At 36.9% G+C, this 17,205-nt stretch overlaps 1 protein-coding gene across 1 annotated transcript in view; it reads left to right on the forward strand.

Moving 5' to 3' along the window:
* Nucleotides 1-17,205, forward strand: part of PTPRD (protein tyrosine phosphatase receptor type D) — a 510,657-nt gene that overhangs the window by 316,778 nt on the left and 176,674 nt on the right. Inside the window, exons 5-7 of the mRNA XM_063295062.1 lie at nucleotides 9,542-9,730; nucleotides 13,321-13,431; nucleotides 16,862-17,131. Coding sequence (XP_063151132.1) covers nucleotides 9,542-9,730; nucleotides 13,321-13,431; nucleotides 16,862-17,131 — 570 coding nt within the window. The remainder of the gene's footprint in view (nucleotides 1-9,541; nucleotides 9,731-13,320; nucleotides 13,432-16,861; nucleotides 17,132-17,205) is intronic.

A 17,205-nucleotide genomic window follows, 5' to 3' on the forward strand; every position in this document is an offset into this window, starting at 1 on the left:
TAGTGGTCCCCCAGAGAAGAATGCAAAAACTGTCATTAAGTCACTCTTTCACTGAATTTATGGTAGTTCATGGAGTACAAAAAATCCTGTTATATATCCCACACAGAAGGGGCAAAAATACACCACTATCCCCTTGTCCGTTAAACTTTAGGCTAGGCACAAGTCTGTTCTTCCAGAAACTCGACCAAGGATTCAGGAATTAAATAACAGCTGAAACTTCACAGATGTGATATTGCAAGCTTAGTTGTTTTACTGAATACAGGAAAAAAGTAATATATACACAGAAGATCTATCTATTGAAGAGCATGGAAATCGACCTATATATATATTATTTATTTATTAAATTTATATCACCGCCCATCTCCCCCAATGGGGGACTCTATACACACACACACACACACATAAATATATACATATACATATATGTCAATCGAAGGGCTTAAATCTTAAACCTTTTCCTCACACCATTCTGTTTCAACATGCTTTTGGCCATTCTTTTCCTAGCTTTCAGATTGGAATACATCTGCCTCATATTTATCTAAGGATTATGGTTGGCCAGAGCCATGCTGATTTCTGCCTTGTCAGCTTCAACACTCTCATCACCTCCCTCTTTTACTCTTCTCCTTCTCCACTGGACTGGAACATATCAGCTGCTTTTCCTCTGTCCTCTCTCCAGTGAGACTGGAGGTCATTGAGCTCCTCCTCCATTCCCATTTTGTGGTCCTCCAGAAAAATACTACAGTAATTCCAGCACTGGGAAGGGAGTGCATGAGATAACCTCTAACCCTCCAACTCTTATGATTCAATGAAATACCATACCCCAAATAACCTAATACAAGCAGATCAAAGCATTTTTCTCTAGCTTATTATAAAGGCTCTCATCACAAAGATGAGGAAGATCAGCTTAAACGTGATTTTATAGAGAGCAGAGTAAAATGAGGATAAGAGCTGGCCATCAATAATTTCAAGCAGAGGATTCGACAGGCTGAGTAGGGATATTTGCATGTATTAAATGATACAAAGAAGTTCCTGTGACCTCAGGACCTTATATGGCTTGCAGTTGCATTTCAGAGCCACTCTGAAGTTTTTTATGTATATTGTTCTTTCCCCAACCAAGCAGGGTTGGGTCACAGTTTCTTTTGGATTCAGAAGCGATGACCATGTGGTATGAATATTTAAGGCTTTATACCAAGGCAGTATAGGAAAATACCATCATAACATAGTATAACATGAGATAGTAATCGAAGAATATTCCAAAATACTTAAGAATATAATATAACTCAATACCATAATCAAAGAATATTCACAAAAACTGAAGAATACAATAAGACAAACCAATAAAGATTTTATACCCACTCTGCCAGTCAGGGAACTCCAGAGAGGTGACAGTGGGCAGACCTCTTCAAAGCCATGAAGCCACCTGACTAGCTTATATAGGGTCTGAGCCACTATTAAGCATGCTTGATTTTCAGTGGTCTCATGTCACTGGATTTTACCAAGGACATTCCTATCTTATCTTGGAACACTTTGTCTTCCTGCAAGAATGAGACCATCACAATTCAAGGTTGAGGATTCCTGCCAAGAAAGACCATCAAGGCTAATGAGTGTTTGTACCAAGTGGCAATGAGACCATTTCAGAGTTAAGGAGTTCTGTTTCTCAAGGTTAATTGGATTGAAGATGAGAAAGATCTACTCTACACAGATTTCTCACCAAGGAGGAGGCAGAACAAAGTACAACTCAAGTACATGATTTAGTGATTCTGCTTTCTTAATTGTTCACTACATATTCAACCATTACATGGGGATATGAAGTTCTGTGTACCATGCACCTAAAGGAAACAGGTACACACCACTCTCCGATTCTTTCTTGCTAATCTTCTAGTAAAACCACCGACATTACCATATGCCTGCATTCCATTCAGTCTCTGACCCCTTAAGGCTGGGTCTTCCTTATTTCCTGCTGGGCCAGATCTGGAGTGTTTACAGCATCAGCTTGCAAAATGCCATTTTCCCCCTTTGCCTCCTCATTGTGGTTACTATGTGACTGTGGGATACCATGGTACTTGAAGCTGTTCTGTATGTCTGCTATGTGACCTGCTGGTAGTTCCACCCTATCAGTCTTAACTACCTTCCCTCTCTTTACTACCATCCAGCCACACTTCTCCAGTCCAAATGACATCCCAATGTCCTCACTGTATATCCGTGTCAGGTAGATTAGCATAAAGCTTGATGTCATCCATATAGAGGAGGTGGCTGATGGTAGTTCCACTCTTGAACTTGTATCCATATCCAGTCCTTGTGATTATCTGGCTAAGGGGGTTCAAGCCTATGCAGAACAGCGGGCACAGTGCATCACCTTCGTATATGCTGCACTTGATGGCCACTTGTATGAGTTGTCTTGAGTTGACTTCCATTGTCATCTTTCACAGTACCATTGGGTTTGTGAGGAAGATCCTTAGTTGATTTAGTTGACTTTGTATAGTGCCAGGCATTCACAGATCCATGTATGTGGCATTGAGTCATAGGTTTCCTGTAGTCAATTCAGGCTGTGCTCAGATTGGTCTGTCTAGACCTTGAGTCTCAGGCAACTGTTCTATTTATGAGCAACTTCTGTTTTGAGTGTCTGGTGTTGTTCCCAATGCCCTTCTGAGCTGTGTTTATGTACTAGCCCATATGGTCCTGTAGCTTGGTGGCTATGATGCCTGATAGGACTTTCCATGTTGTGGGGAGGCAGTTTATTGGCTGGTAGTTGGACGGTGCTGTTCCGTTGTGGAGGTCTTTCATGATCAGCACTGTCCTTCCTTGTGTTAGCCAGTCTAGGAGGGAGGTGCTGCTAGCAGCTGGTTCATCTGTGCCACTAGGTGTTCATGCACTGCTGTTAGTTTTTTAGCCAGTATGTGTGGATCATGTCCAGGCCAGGTGCTGTCCAGCACTTCATGTTCTCATATATATATATATATATATGAATTTTACTAAGTTTAAAGCAAAGATAAAAATTACAGAAAGGAAAAAAACTACAAAAAGAAAAAAAACTAAGAAAGTATGTAACACAGCAAGAAAATATTTTGAAGATTCCATAAAGAAATGACTTCTGCCTTTCAACACCAAGAATATACAGCAATTTCCATAATCAACCCCTTGAAAGGTAAAAGTCCCCTGTGCAAGCACCAAGTCATGTCTGACCCTTTGGGGGGACACTGCTTTTGTGGTGTTTTCTTGGCAGACTATAGCAGAATGGTTTGCCATTGCCTTCCCCAGTTGTCCCTTTCCCCAGCAAGCTGGGTGCTCATTTTACCGACCTTGGGAGGATGGAAGGCTGAGTCAACCTGAGCCAGCTACCCAAGAATCCAGCTTCTGCTGGGATCATGGGAAGAGTTTCGGTTGCATACGGCTGCCTACCACTCTGAGCCACATGAGGCATAATCAATCCCTTACTCTATATCAAACCAAAATCACATTATTTCTATAAACCATTCCATTAGCACATTTTAAAAATCACTAAATACAATTGCTCCTTTCCCTTATATTGAAATAAAAATAAATATATAAACCTCCAAACCAACTCCCCCCCCACAAAACAACATTTATTTACTTATTTCCTTCCTATCACAATTCTATATATTTGTGTCCAATATAATAAAAATCAAACAATAAAAACATATAAAGTATCTACTTTTATAATTAATAATACTATAACAATCCTAAACCCATTCAACCTAAAACCAGGCAATTGTTATTATACCTTATAAATCTTAAAAATCAAACAAACCTTAAAAGCAGTCCAGTAAATCTTAATCCAAATCATTAAAGAAAAATGGAATCATACAAGCCTTAAAAATCAATCCAGATAAACATTCTTAATTCTTTACCCCTCTTCAAAATAAACCAAAGCATTTACATATCTCCTTAATACACACAAGGCATTTTTCATACAGAAATCAAACAGCCCAACTGCCCCCCTTAGGAACTCAGACTTCTCAGCAAAAAACGTCCCACAGAACAGAGCCTCTTCTTTCCCATAACATTCCATCAGAAAAACAACTCCATTTGCAATTTGCAATTCAGACATTCCCTTTAACCCCTTCGACACCAGAATGTGATTGCCACTTGGCATTTCATCTGAGGCTTCAATCTCGCTGTCAGTAGTAAAATCTTCAACTTCTTTCACAATGTCTTCAGCCAGATGACACATTTTAAAGCTGGTATTTTCCACAATGTCCCAAATATCTTGCAAAATAACTTGACAGGAATCAGAGAGAATCTGCTTACGCTCAGAATGAAACTCTAAAAAATTCTCCTTGAGATCCTCCATGTTTCAGGCAGTAGATTATGGAGCCCCCTAGATACTTAACTAGCAGAAGTAGGAGTTAATGTATTAATAGAAGATTTCCGAAAGATGTTGGCACAAGAGAAAGTATGCTAACAAGAGCTCCCAGGGGAAGTGGGAACAGAAAGCTGAAGATTCAAAACAGCAGATTCAACATGTAGGAAAATATTAAATCCTTCAAATTCAATACAAAAATAATAGCCGGGAGGCAATTATTTATTTTCAGTCCTCCTTAGTATTTAAATGGGAAAACAAGCCAAAGTTTTAAAAGATTTAAAAATTAATCCAGAAACAATTATAGGTACCAAGAGAGATCACTTCTCCTTGCTGCAGAAAGTATCCTAACAGCCAGGAACCACGCTGAGACAAGGAATAGGTCTCTAGTGTTGTATTACTGCTACGTTAGACAGAAAATCCTAACAAACTGAAGAAGCGTGGGAAAAACCCAGACAGATAAACCCCAAAATATAAGGCGGGTCTGAACTGTGTCTCTTTGAATGGCTGCTTAACTCCTCAGTACTACGCATGCATTTTCCCCCCTGGATAGGGGCCCCCTCCTGCTCACCATCAGTACTCATGACAGAAAGCCTCTCTTGGGGTACATAAACTTAAAAAAATATAAATTGGGTGATTTAGAAATGGGGTGGCTCGACTTAGTGTCCCTTTAAGGCTACAGCGTGGCTTGGAAATGATGACATCCCAGCCTCCTGGTGGCTCTTACCCGATCGATGCAAACGCTGTTTGCAATTCTCAGGCTGCAAGTAGCCATGTGGAGGACAAATGGGTCAATTCTGAGCATTTTCCTTACTCTGTAAAAAGTGCTCCTGGGCTTCAGGAGGAACCAGCCAGAGCCTGAAAAAAGAAACTGCCACGATGCCAGTTCTGTCCACAGAGCCCACGGACACAGCTGTTCAGTCAGCCATATTCCCACCAGAAGTCCAGTTCTTCATGTTCTTGACCTGCTGTTGGATGTCTGCTACTGTGATGGTGACTGTTTCCTATTCTTGGAGATTGCTGTGGTTTGCTCTCAGGTTCTACAGCCACTTTGCACTAGTGTTATGTGTCTTCTCTTTCTTCCATATGTTCTTCCAGAACTGTTCAGTTTCTGCTGTTGGCGGCTCTGCTGTTACTGTGTTGTTGCACTGCAGTTGGGAGTACACCTTGGATGGGTCTTTGGAGAACAGGGCATTTATTTTCTTGGCCTCTGCTCCTCTAGTGTATTTCCTTATCCTGGTAGCCAGTTCTGTGAGCCTTTGTTTAGCAGTCTCTAGGGCTTCAGATGGAGTCAGACCCTTGTATTTTTTCAATAGTTGAGGCTTATCCTTAATATCCATGCCCTTCTATAGTTCCATCAGCTGACTACCTTCTCTCTGAGTTGCCTTGATCTTAACCTCCAAACTCATTTTCTGGGGGGTGGGGTGGGGTACGTACTGCTGTTCTTCTTCATCATACAGCCAAGTGTCTCCATGATTACAGCAGCTGTGTCGTATACCAGCATTGGTTTGATTTATTATTTTATTTTATTTTATTTTCTATCCTGCCTTTATTATTTTTTTAAATAACTCAAGGTGGCAAACATACCTAATACTCCTTCCTCCTCCTATTTTCCCCACAACAACAACAACCCTGTGAGGTGAGTTGGGCTGAGAGGGAGTGTCACCCAGCCGGCTTTCAGGCCTAAGGCGGGACTAGAACTCACAGTCTCCTGATTTCTAGCCTGTTACCTCAACCACTATACCAAACTGGCTCTCTAAAATACATTGTGAGTTATGTCATGAGGGCTCTATTGGCATCTTCTAGCATACTATCTGATGGTGCTTCTGCACTGAGCCTTGGTAATCAGTCTCGAGGGTTGACTGTAGCTAGTTTATCCATTATTTTATGCCTCATATCAGCTGCTGTGCTCTGTAATAGAGGGGTGGCAGTGATGTTCCAGCTTCAGGTGTTGGCTGCACCTCCAGTTGTTCTTCCGGGTCTTCTTGAGTCTGGGATGTAATGTGTAGTTGGTCTATCTCAAGTGGTGAGAGCAGCTTGCTCTTCACTATGTTGAAGCGTTGGATAACTAGCTGATTCTAAGTTAGTGTGGATGTAGGTCTTCTGTCCATCCATAGTTCCCTCAAACATTTCATACATCCCCTTTCATTTGGTCTGCTGTTGCAGTAGCATTCCATCAATTCCAGGTTCTCTTGTCAACGTCTGGAGCGGCATGACTCATATCTGAGGTAGGCAGGTAAAGCATAAGGGGTTTTTTGCTCAAGGACACCTACTGATAAGGTAGGTGTCAGCCAGGATTCGAACCCTGGTCTCCTATGTCAAAGGGTGGCCCTCTAACCACTATACTATCCAGTCACTTAGATACAGATACAGATACAGATTAAAGAACTGCTAGGTGGATTAATCTGTAAAAATATAAATCATGCTTTGTCTGTATTATTTGCTTTCAGTGGTTTTCTGATAATGAAGAGAATAACTCTTGGCCTGAAATTAGGCAATACACTGTTGCTGTATTTTTCCAGTAAAAATGCAGTAACACTATATTATTAGCTTTCTAATCTAATTATCTGGTGTTAAAACCATCCTCAAAATTCTTTAAGTTAATGGGTAGTAAAATTATGTGGAATAAATGCCTGACCAAAATAAGAAATTTAACAGCAAAACATAACTGATACTAAAATTCTTTATAAATGCTAAGAAACTGTGATATGGTCAGGTCTCCTGAAACTAGCATCATAAACATATTTTCTAGTGTACATTTCCTTGTAAGCCCTCCTCAGTATAAGGACATAATCTGGCCTGTTTGCCTGACGGTATGTGAGAAAGGTGGGACAGTCAGGCCTGATTTAAAATATTAATGAAGGACTAGCTAATTGAGCACAACTGAAAAATAAAATGAAAACTGGTGAACATTGTGCTTAAAATGCTGATGATTAGATTGATGTGCGCGCTAATGAACAAGGCAAAATGTTTGTCATTCGGTGTTGAAATTTAAAGCTATTTCTATATCGATTAATAATCGTTTTTATGCTTTCTAAAAGAGGTTGTTGCTGCAGAATAATTGCTAATTGATGTGAATATTCTTGTTATCTGATATGCTGTTAAACATTGTGCCATCAAAATGGAAAAAGTTTTATAGAAATAATTAATACATTTAAAGTAGAGCAGAAAGCAATTAATGTTGTATAAACTTATACCCACTGAGATAAGCTGTGCTGTTACAAATTTCATTATTTCTTCCAGTCCGTTTTATGCTGAATACTAGATTTTATTGCCAAATACCTGACAGCCAGATTGGAAACAAGCCACAACTGTCAAAGTATAACAACTCTGACTATTTCAATCTGCTACATTTTAATGTTCCTCATGGAAATTTAATGAGGAATGTTTACTCAGAATCTTTGCATAAGAGGGATGGATTAAGTTTAATTGCCCTTGTTAAAACTAAGAAAGGGAATTTCTTTTTCATTCTTTATCCTATTAGTATGCAAGACATACTATCTTTGTTGTGTGAATGTTTATAAGAAAATGGGAGCTCAGGTGTATTTTTGTAAATGAAACAGGAAAAGGAAAGGTCATGCAAATGCCTTAGAGTGCTGCTTCAGCATGGTATAAGTCAAATCTTATCAGTTACTCCCAAGGTGAAGGCTTCACATCTTATAAATTGTTATCAAACGTAGGGTTTTTTTGGCAAGAGTCAATAGAAAATGGCATAAGAATGTCAGCTTGCATGTTGGTAAAGATAAGTAAACTCACACTTGTAAAAGATGGAAATACCATTCTGCTGTAGCAATATGCACAGTCATATTGTCAGAGATTTCATAGCCCTCGGTGAGAAAAAAGTTATCAGGAAATGCAAACATTTGTCAGGTATCCCAGGGTATCACTCTTAACTTTTCAAATGCCTGTGAAAGCTTTTCTAGAAATATGTGGAAAGTTTACACCATTTTATAGCAAAATAAGTTATTTGTTGATACCATAAAAATTATCAATTACTTTCATTCTTTAAAAAACCGCATGTCAATACTAGTCAGAGAAGATGTTTAATAAAATATTGCATCATCATGTAGTTGTTGATCTTTTTTCCTGCTTCCGTTTTCTTTTTGAGAAAAATCAGTGTGCTTGAAATAAAAACCAATAAGGTCTTTATAAGCAGCGAGAAATTACTGAATATGATTTTTAGATTGTAATAATAACATTTCTGCATATCTGAATATTTCTGTTTTGATTTTTTTTTTTTTTATGCTGGTCACACTTGTTAATTAAAGCTTTGGATCAGAGATTCTCATTATTAGTTTTATATTCCTGAGAGAGATCTGGCCTTGAGTACATGAGTCAGCAGTCCCACATATCTGTTTTGAAAATGGAAATAATTTGAAAAACACCTCATGAGATACAATTGGTGTTTGCTACAGTATGCCATGGAATTTAAATGGCGAAAAACAGATATTCTGGTAGACCCATAGGATTTTAGTTTATGAAACTAAAGTTACAGATGCATGCTTGTTTGGAAACTGCAAATGTTACTACTACTGTTGTAATGAAGATGTGCTAATAAAGAGTCAAAGGGGTTAGAGAGGGCTGACTAAATACATTAGAATCTTATTTATATGAAAATAACAAAAGGTATTATCTAATTGATGTCTGCAAATAAAATATTCTTTGATCCAACAAAGGTTCTTGTCAGGGAAATGAGAAGTACTTTTTAAAAACAAAATTAAGCCACCAGCAGCATAATACATGTTTTATCGCAAGGAAGTTTCACTATGTTCAGGGAACCCGTCTTCCTTGAAAGGGCACAAAGCTTTGTATTTTTAACTGCTTATGAGAAACCAAGTAATTTTTGCCATGCAACAATAAGTTTTGGTTTGTGTGCAATGCTTCCATTTTCTCCTTTCACCTGTCGCAGGAAGTGATCATTTATATCTTTAAACCAACCAGATTTCCTTGTGAGATAGAAATTCTGAAAACTTTAAAAGCGCCTTCCCTTGTATGGGAATTGTGTCCAACAAATCAGGGTGCCACCAGATTGAGAAGAATAGAATTAGAGCTGAAGTATAAATTATTTTGGTTCATGGTTTAGTGCAATCCTACTACATTTTTTAAAACTGAAAATTTGGTGAAAACAGGCCTGGAACACACTGACTCTGAAATGCATCTGTAAAAGAGATAAGGTTCATAGGAAAGATTGTAAAAAGCACATACTATTTCTTTTTTCAGAGGATCAAATTCCACGTGGTTTTCCCACCATTGATATGGGACCACAGTTGAAGGTGGTTGAACGCACTCGAACAGCCACCATGTTATGTGCAGCCAGCGGCAATCCTGATCCAGAAATTACATGGTTCAAAGATTTTTTACCTGTAGATACAAGCAACAACAATGGGCGCATTAAGCAATTACGATCAGGTAAGGTCTTGTTACTGTTTTCAGTAATGCCTAAAATAATTCTTTCCTGGATTTACTTTTGTTGTTCTTGTTCTTTTCCAACTTTTGTTTGTTTCTTTGTTTTATTTTATGGGTTATGATTTTTCCTCCTTCTCTTTTTTATGTTGTTGAGCGTGTTGTCCATGTCTGTGTTGTATCCATAGTCTATTTCCAGAATTTGTATGTTTTGCAGCTTCTGTTTATTCCACATTGCTCACTGCTGTGACTGTAGTTTCAATTTTTTGTTTTCTTTACTGCTTTTCAGCAGTATTTGACAGATCCATTTTCTCTTCTATCCTTATCTCTCATTATTATTATTATTGTCATCAACATTGGACTTCAGGACATGCAAAGGGTAGCAATGATTATACTCATCCAACCCAAATTTGTCATTTTTGATGTTTAAAATATTATATAACAATTGTGTTTTATGAATTGTTCTCAACATTTGAAATTCACCAAAGATTAGCCAGTTGGGACATGTCTACCTACTATTCACTTATATATAAAACATTACATTTTTCCTGTATACTATCTTCAACCAATACTTTTAAAAAAAATCAAACTGCCACCACAACGATAATAACTATCCTTGGGCTATCCTTTGAAAGGAGAGATGATGATGATGATGATGATTAGGCTGAAAGTTTTATGATGCATCTAGCCACAGTAGTGATTCTGAAACTTCCTTAGTATTGCAAGTATCTGGATCTACAGAATCCTGCTATTCGTGTAGAGTCCAGCTTTAGCTGTCCTTTTTCTTTCCCTGTTTCCCTACCAGAACGAATCCTTCACCCTCCTTTATGCAGCTCCATAATAATATAACTCATGTTTATAAGTTGTATGCTTTTCCCCAAATAAAATATATCATATAATATAAGGGATGGGAAATGTAACAAGCTGCTTACTGAAAGTATAGCACTATAGAATCAGTTGATGAATCTCCTGTTTCCCAGAACATTTACCTTTCTGACCTGTCCTGTGATGTTAAGCCTTCTTGTTAACCAACTTCTGTGCTTGTTGTCAGCAGAATTGTAAACCTCTTTTAATGTAAAGCTAGAAATAATTTTCATATGTGACATAGATTCTTTAATATATAAAGCTTTAACTTGAAAGATTTTGTACCAAATTATAAGGAATATAATAATATTTTTATGCTGTCTCTCTTCTCTCCGTATTTAAATCTCCAGAATCTATTGGTAAGTGCTTAGTTCTGAAGCGCACTTCACCCCCACTAATTTTCATATGCAGAGTACTATGATTATGGTATTATAATGCTTATTATTACTCTTAAAATGCATGGCATGCATTTTACTAACAGGGTAGTCACCAGACATGTGTAGTGGTGCACACACAATCCTTCACAGAAATGTTGTTGTATAGAAACGCACAGTGAGAAAGAACAAAACACAAATGTCACGTAGATGTAGCGTAGTAAGTGAAAAAAAGAATCCAAAATAAACAGCAGTGCTTATTTTTATGTAGCCTTTAGAGTAACCTCTTTCCCCATTTTTCTGTTTCTCTCTCTCTCTCTCTCTTTCTCCAGTATCTCTCCCTCTTTTTCTTCCCAGTTTCTTTTCCTACACTGTTATTAACTGTAGAACTATAAAGATTTTTCTTCAAGGATTTCAGACATATATAAGATACTTTATTCCTCAATAACCCAAAGACTAAGTTTTGTGTGAATGAAAGATCTCCCCTGCCCATCACCCCTCCCCCACCTGCAAAGATGATGGCTTTCCCATTTTGGTATACTATTTCGTATAATCTAATTATTATGCCTAAATATATTCCTGTTTTTGACAGTATAAAAATTCAAGATTCCTTTAAGACCTTATTTAATTCTGTAACTCTAATTTGATTCTTCTTCCAAAGCCCTAGCCTCCTTCTTCTGGTACTAATGCTTCTTCTTTCTAATCTTATTTGCATTCATATTATCTACCCAGGTGGTACACCAATAAGAGGTAAGAGTGCTGAACTAACGTTCACAGAATGATCTTATTCTTTCTGTCCTCCCATCCCTTTCATTATTGTCCTTTAAAAAATAATAAATGCATTATCTAATCAGTCATCATCTTTATTTCTTCCTTTTGTCCTTTTTAGTTATGGTCAGTGACTTTCATCTTGTGATTTCTTTTCTCAACATATTTTTCACTTCCCATTTAAAAATGTGTTTTTTCCGTTCATTCTTTCTTTTTGAAAAAAAGGTTTGTTATTTTGTGATATGCTTCAAAGAAAGCATATCCAGGTCTTAAGGCCACAACCCAGTCACAGCGTATCATTTGTCCCTCTTTTTCTTTTTTCTTCTTTTTCTACTTTTTTTTTCTTTCTTTCTTCTTTTTTTTTTGGTCCAATTGGAGCAAAAAAAAAAAGATCATTTTTTTTCTTCCTTAGCTGTTCTTGTTTTGGACCAAGCCAAGATGGTCTGGAGAACAGTTGCAGACATGCAGAAGACAACATGGAATACCTTCTTTTTAACTTTGTCTTTAAAAAGTGTTTCTTTTTTTTTTCTTTTTGTTCAAGTAGACTTTTTTCTTTTAACTTCAAATATATATTTATATATAAACACATTCTTCTTCCTAACACGATATATATATATTTTTTTTTCTTGGATTGACTCTTCAATGGATTTTTCGATCCTTCTGATCTTCAGGCTTTGAAAATTGAAATGTTGATAATTGAGTATTCTTGATGGTATGTGGTATTGCTGGGTTTTAATCATTTTATAAACATTGTCCATGTCTTTTGTAATTCTTGTTTTCTATTTTTCTTGGGTTTTGTGACACCACACTGCTAATCCCAGTCGTGGATTTTGATGGGTGTCTTGGGGGGCCATCCAGAGGTCCTCAGCAGTGGTTGGTTGCTTCTTCTTTGTTTACTTTTTAAACTTTTTTTTTTTGGTGCCTTCTAATTCAATCCTCTTGTTTTTCAGCAAATGCACTAAAAGATTGTAAATTGTAGCTGAATGTGTTTCTTTTTCTTACAAATCTGCATGTCTTTAAGGGAGTTTTGTTTCTTTTGATTACTATAAATAACTAATTTGTTTCTTTTTTCACTTCAAGCAGCTTTTTTTTTGTACTTGCTGCACATTTTTGGCCTTCTTCAGAAGAAGATTTTCTTGAAATCCATCTTGCCCTTTTTTGCCAAGTTCTACCTTTTGTATTACTTTTACTGCACAAAAAAACAAAAAACAATTTAGTAAAACAAAACGTGATGACCCAATAACCTAATCTCCTTTGTTTTATTTTAAAGCCATACTTCCTTGAAGCAGTCTCACCCATCTTCATTTTAATAGTCTAGGAGAAAAAATATTATGCTAGAGAATTGTTTGCCAAATGCAGATTGTTTTCCTGTTCTAGTATTGATGATGTGAAAAAAATAATCTCTTTGTTTTTTTCATCACATCATTTTTTATTTTTTTTTGGTCTGTGTTACCTTAGCGAGAAAATGAACCGACGTTGAGTGGACCTTCGCTTACAGGGTTTTTCATTATTGTTAACGGTGTATTGTTAGGAGTTTGAAAAACCTTCCTTTTGACACTCTCTTTGGGAATATATTTTATATCCATACAGGTGCCCTCCAAATCGAACTGAGTGAAGAATCTGACCAAGGCAAATATGAGTGTGTTGCAACCAACACTGCGGGTACTCGCTATTCTGCCCCTGCCAATCTATATGTCAGAGGTAGGAATGACATAACCCTGGCATCAACTGTTCATTCAGGCTCAAGGGGTGTTAAGATTCCCTTGGGGTTTATCCTCTAGCAACTGTAGTATTCAAGGTATCATGGGAAAAGCTTAACAGTAAGAGAAATGGTCTAAAGGCATAGTGGAGAACTTTGGGGAGAATAAAGACACTATTATGTCTCTGTGACTTAAAGTTTGTAAGTATATTTGCATTTTTTACAGCTTGATTTCTACTTTTCCTGCATTGGCTAGTTATCTGAACACTGTATTAATTTTGGGTTTTTTTCCTATTGTTTTTCCTTCTTTCCTTTCTTTTGGTTTATTTAAATTCCCAGTATTATTGCTTGCTGTGAACTAATTTAAGTCTAATTGAAACTCAGAGTACTGAGGTGTGTTTCTACATGACCTCTGCTAAAAGGAAAAGTTTTTAGTTTGAAAATTCTCAGGAAAAAAGACACTGATGTTGTTTTCCTTTTCTGTCACACTCCCCTCCCCCCATATGTGTGTGTGTGTATGTGTGTGTGTGTATATATATATATATATACATACATACATACACAGGCACACACACATACATATACATACATACATACTGTGTATATTTTTTAAAAAATTGAAATCTTATCAGTAGTATGTAATCCCTAGCAATGTTTTAATGAACTAGCTATTCTTTGGATTTAAAAAATGAGGAGTGGGAGGAGACTGGCATATTTTTAATAGATATGAAATGTGATAGATCCATGTAAGTTTATTTTTGTAAAGTAAAAGCCAGCATTAATTTTTTAAATCAGCAGAAGCATTCCCTTTTGTATCTTCTTGGCATAATTTATATCATCTGGCTCTTAACAGCCTTCTGCTAAATGAAAGGGTGGGTTGGAAAGGCAAAGGGATATTTTTTGTTTAAAACATACAGCTTTTAGCTCATGACATTGTATGGGGGCTGTAATATACAACTCCCTAAAAAGTATTTATGGTTTAATTTTTTGCTTAGAAAGGGTTCAAAGATGATTATGGCCTTCTTAGAAAGCTACCTAATCCTTTTCCTTTTGAAGTATTATACTGCATGAGGCATGTGTGCCATTGTTATCCGAAGGGATTTTTTTTCTTTCAAATAATGCTAATTTCTAACACGGTAATAGCTGTGAAAAATTGCTAACAGATCTGAGGTAGAAAGGTTTGAATAGAGCAAGTAAAAGATGTTCGAGTAGCCATTGAAAGCCTTGATATGGCCTTTTTACTCTCTCTGTGTTTCCCTTGTTTTTCTCCTTTCCTCATTTCATTGTGTTCTGCATCAAACCCCCTACATCCCTCAGAGCTGCGAGAAGGTTGGTGTGTTTTTTACTTTTTTACCCACCTTACAAAACTATGAATTAAACCAATAACAAAGAATACAAATGAAATGAATGTAGCTGCCTTGTGGCTTTTTTATTTTTAAGTTAGTATTACGTTAAAGCAGAGAATGCCCTGGTCATGGCTTTTAATGTGTGATGGTATCTGATTGTTGTGCATGATCAAAGAGGGAGAAAGTCTGGATGCATGACAAGCAGCAGTAATACTCCTTAATGCTTGATGCCTTGCCAATTTGGTCAGTGTTCCTGCTTTTTCCTCCCTTCTTCCAGCTTTCTTTCCTTTTCTTTTATGTTGTCCATGCCTGCTGATCCAGGAATGACTTCCTGCAATTAATTGCTCCTTCAAGCAGTCCAAGCATGAAGACTAAAACTTCTCTTGTGTTTTAGTTTTATCTTAAAAACAAAGCAAAACATTTTTTTTCCTTCAAAAAATTACTCGGTTTGGGATTACAGAGTCGGTACTGCCTGTCACTCGCTTGTGTGATTTTTGGTCAATTGGCTGTTAAAGGCATGCTTGGCTCCTCCTTCTCCCTGTGCCCGTCCCATTCACTCATGAGGCCATCAGAGTAAGCCTCTTTCATGTCTATAGACATTTATTTATTCAATCCAGTAGGAAGGTTGAAATTAAAGAAATGTTTGTCTGGAACTTACAGTTGTGACCCAGCTGAGGTTTTTCCTATATAAATAACTATATAAATAACTTCAAAAAAAAACCCTCAACATAACTCCCATTGTTAATGGTAGCATTTACTGTAGGCGTCAATTTCTGTCAGTCAGGACCACATTGATTTACTGTATTTTATTGCTGAGAGGTACAATTAACTTCATGTCTAAAAAGCTGGCATAAGTAAGGATATAGTACTTGGTAGAGTAAAAGGCCTGAATTTGTTGCCTCTCCTTTTTCAACACATGCATATACAGATGTAACATACAGAATATATGAAGCAGGAACACTGATTCTTAATCATTTTCTTGGTGTTGTGTTTGCTTAAATACTGATTACTTTGTTAATGCAATACCTTGTTGCTATGTGTTTTAGATACTAATATCCCTCATTTTGTACACATAGAGCTGCTTAACATTATTGTTAATCCTGGCAACTTATTATTTTTTTTCCCCTTCTATGTGAAAACTATGAAACCCGGAATGCTTTAATGTTCTGCTCCTTCTTCATTACCATATACTTGCTTCATGACAACCTTAGGCTTAATCGAGTACCTTCCTATTTCTTATCTTCTTAAAAGCCCTATTTGTTTCAAACTACCTTATCCTCACATTTGAGAAATGATCTTCTCTGTCCTAGTATGTTTCCCTCCCAAACTTTTGATTTTATTTCCTTACACAATTTTCCCTCTCCTAAGCATGATTCCTTTTAAACTGTGTCACTTGCTTGCCTGCATGATCAAATCCAGTACTCATACTGGCTTTGCCTTGTTTCTTCTCCTATGATTTATTTATTTATTTATATATATATATATATATATATATATATATATATATATATATATATATATATGTATGTTTTCCTATGTTTGTTTTGGTGTTAGTGTGAGGTCTTGAGGCTGCACCCACTTTTTGAGTCTGAAAGCAAATAGAATTGTATTTTCAGTGTACTGTAGGTGATGTGTTCTAAGGCTCTGATGTGACAATGTGATGCAACACATTTTTTTACATCAGTTGGCTGGAAGTGTGCAGCACTGAAGTTGGTTTTATACTCAACTCAAGCATGCTGTCAACTCTCCAGTTTTGTCCTGTACATATGTGTATAAAGAATAGAGATGTATATATGTCTATGTGTGAGTGTATGTGTGTGTATTGATGTTTATGTATTGTTAGTGTGTAGTTATTTAATTGCGGATCTCTACTGGGTGTAAAACAACTTTGGTATGAATGTAATAAAAAATGATTCAATGTATAAAGAGCTAATTTTATGTACAAATAATATATATTTTCTTTTTTGGAGTTAAGAGTAACAATTAATGCTTTAAAATGTGTTTATATATGCATGTAGTCTTGTATGGAAGCTCTAGGTTCCCAGCTTTTGTATGGGTCATTAGTTTTATTTGTGCTTCATTCTAGTTCGCCGGGTCCCACCAAGATTCTCAATCCCACCCACCAACCATGAAATTATGCCTGGAGGAAGCGTTAACATCACCTGTGTTGCTGTGGGGTCACCAATGCCATATGTGAAATGGATGCTGGGGGCTGAAGATCTGACACCAGAAGATGATATGCCAATAGGAAGGAATGTCCTGGAACTCAATGATGTTAGGCAGTCTGCTAACTATACTTGTGTGGCCATGTCTACTCTTGGTGTTATAGAAGCAATAGCACAGATAACTGTAAAAGGTACGTTGTATTTAATTGAAGCTGTGCATGTTTTAACCTTCCTTTTTTTTAAAAAAAAAAGGTTGTTCAGTGGT

This window comes from Candoia aspera, chromosome 2, assembly GCF_035149785.1.
Source record: "Candoia aspera isolate rCanAsp1 chromosome 2, rCanAsp1.hap2, whole genome shotgun sequence".
NCBI classification, from domain to species: Eukaryota; Metazoa; Chordata; class Lepidosauria; order Squamata; family Boidae; genus Candoia; species Candoia aspera.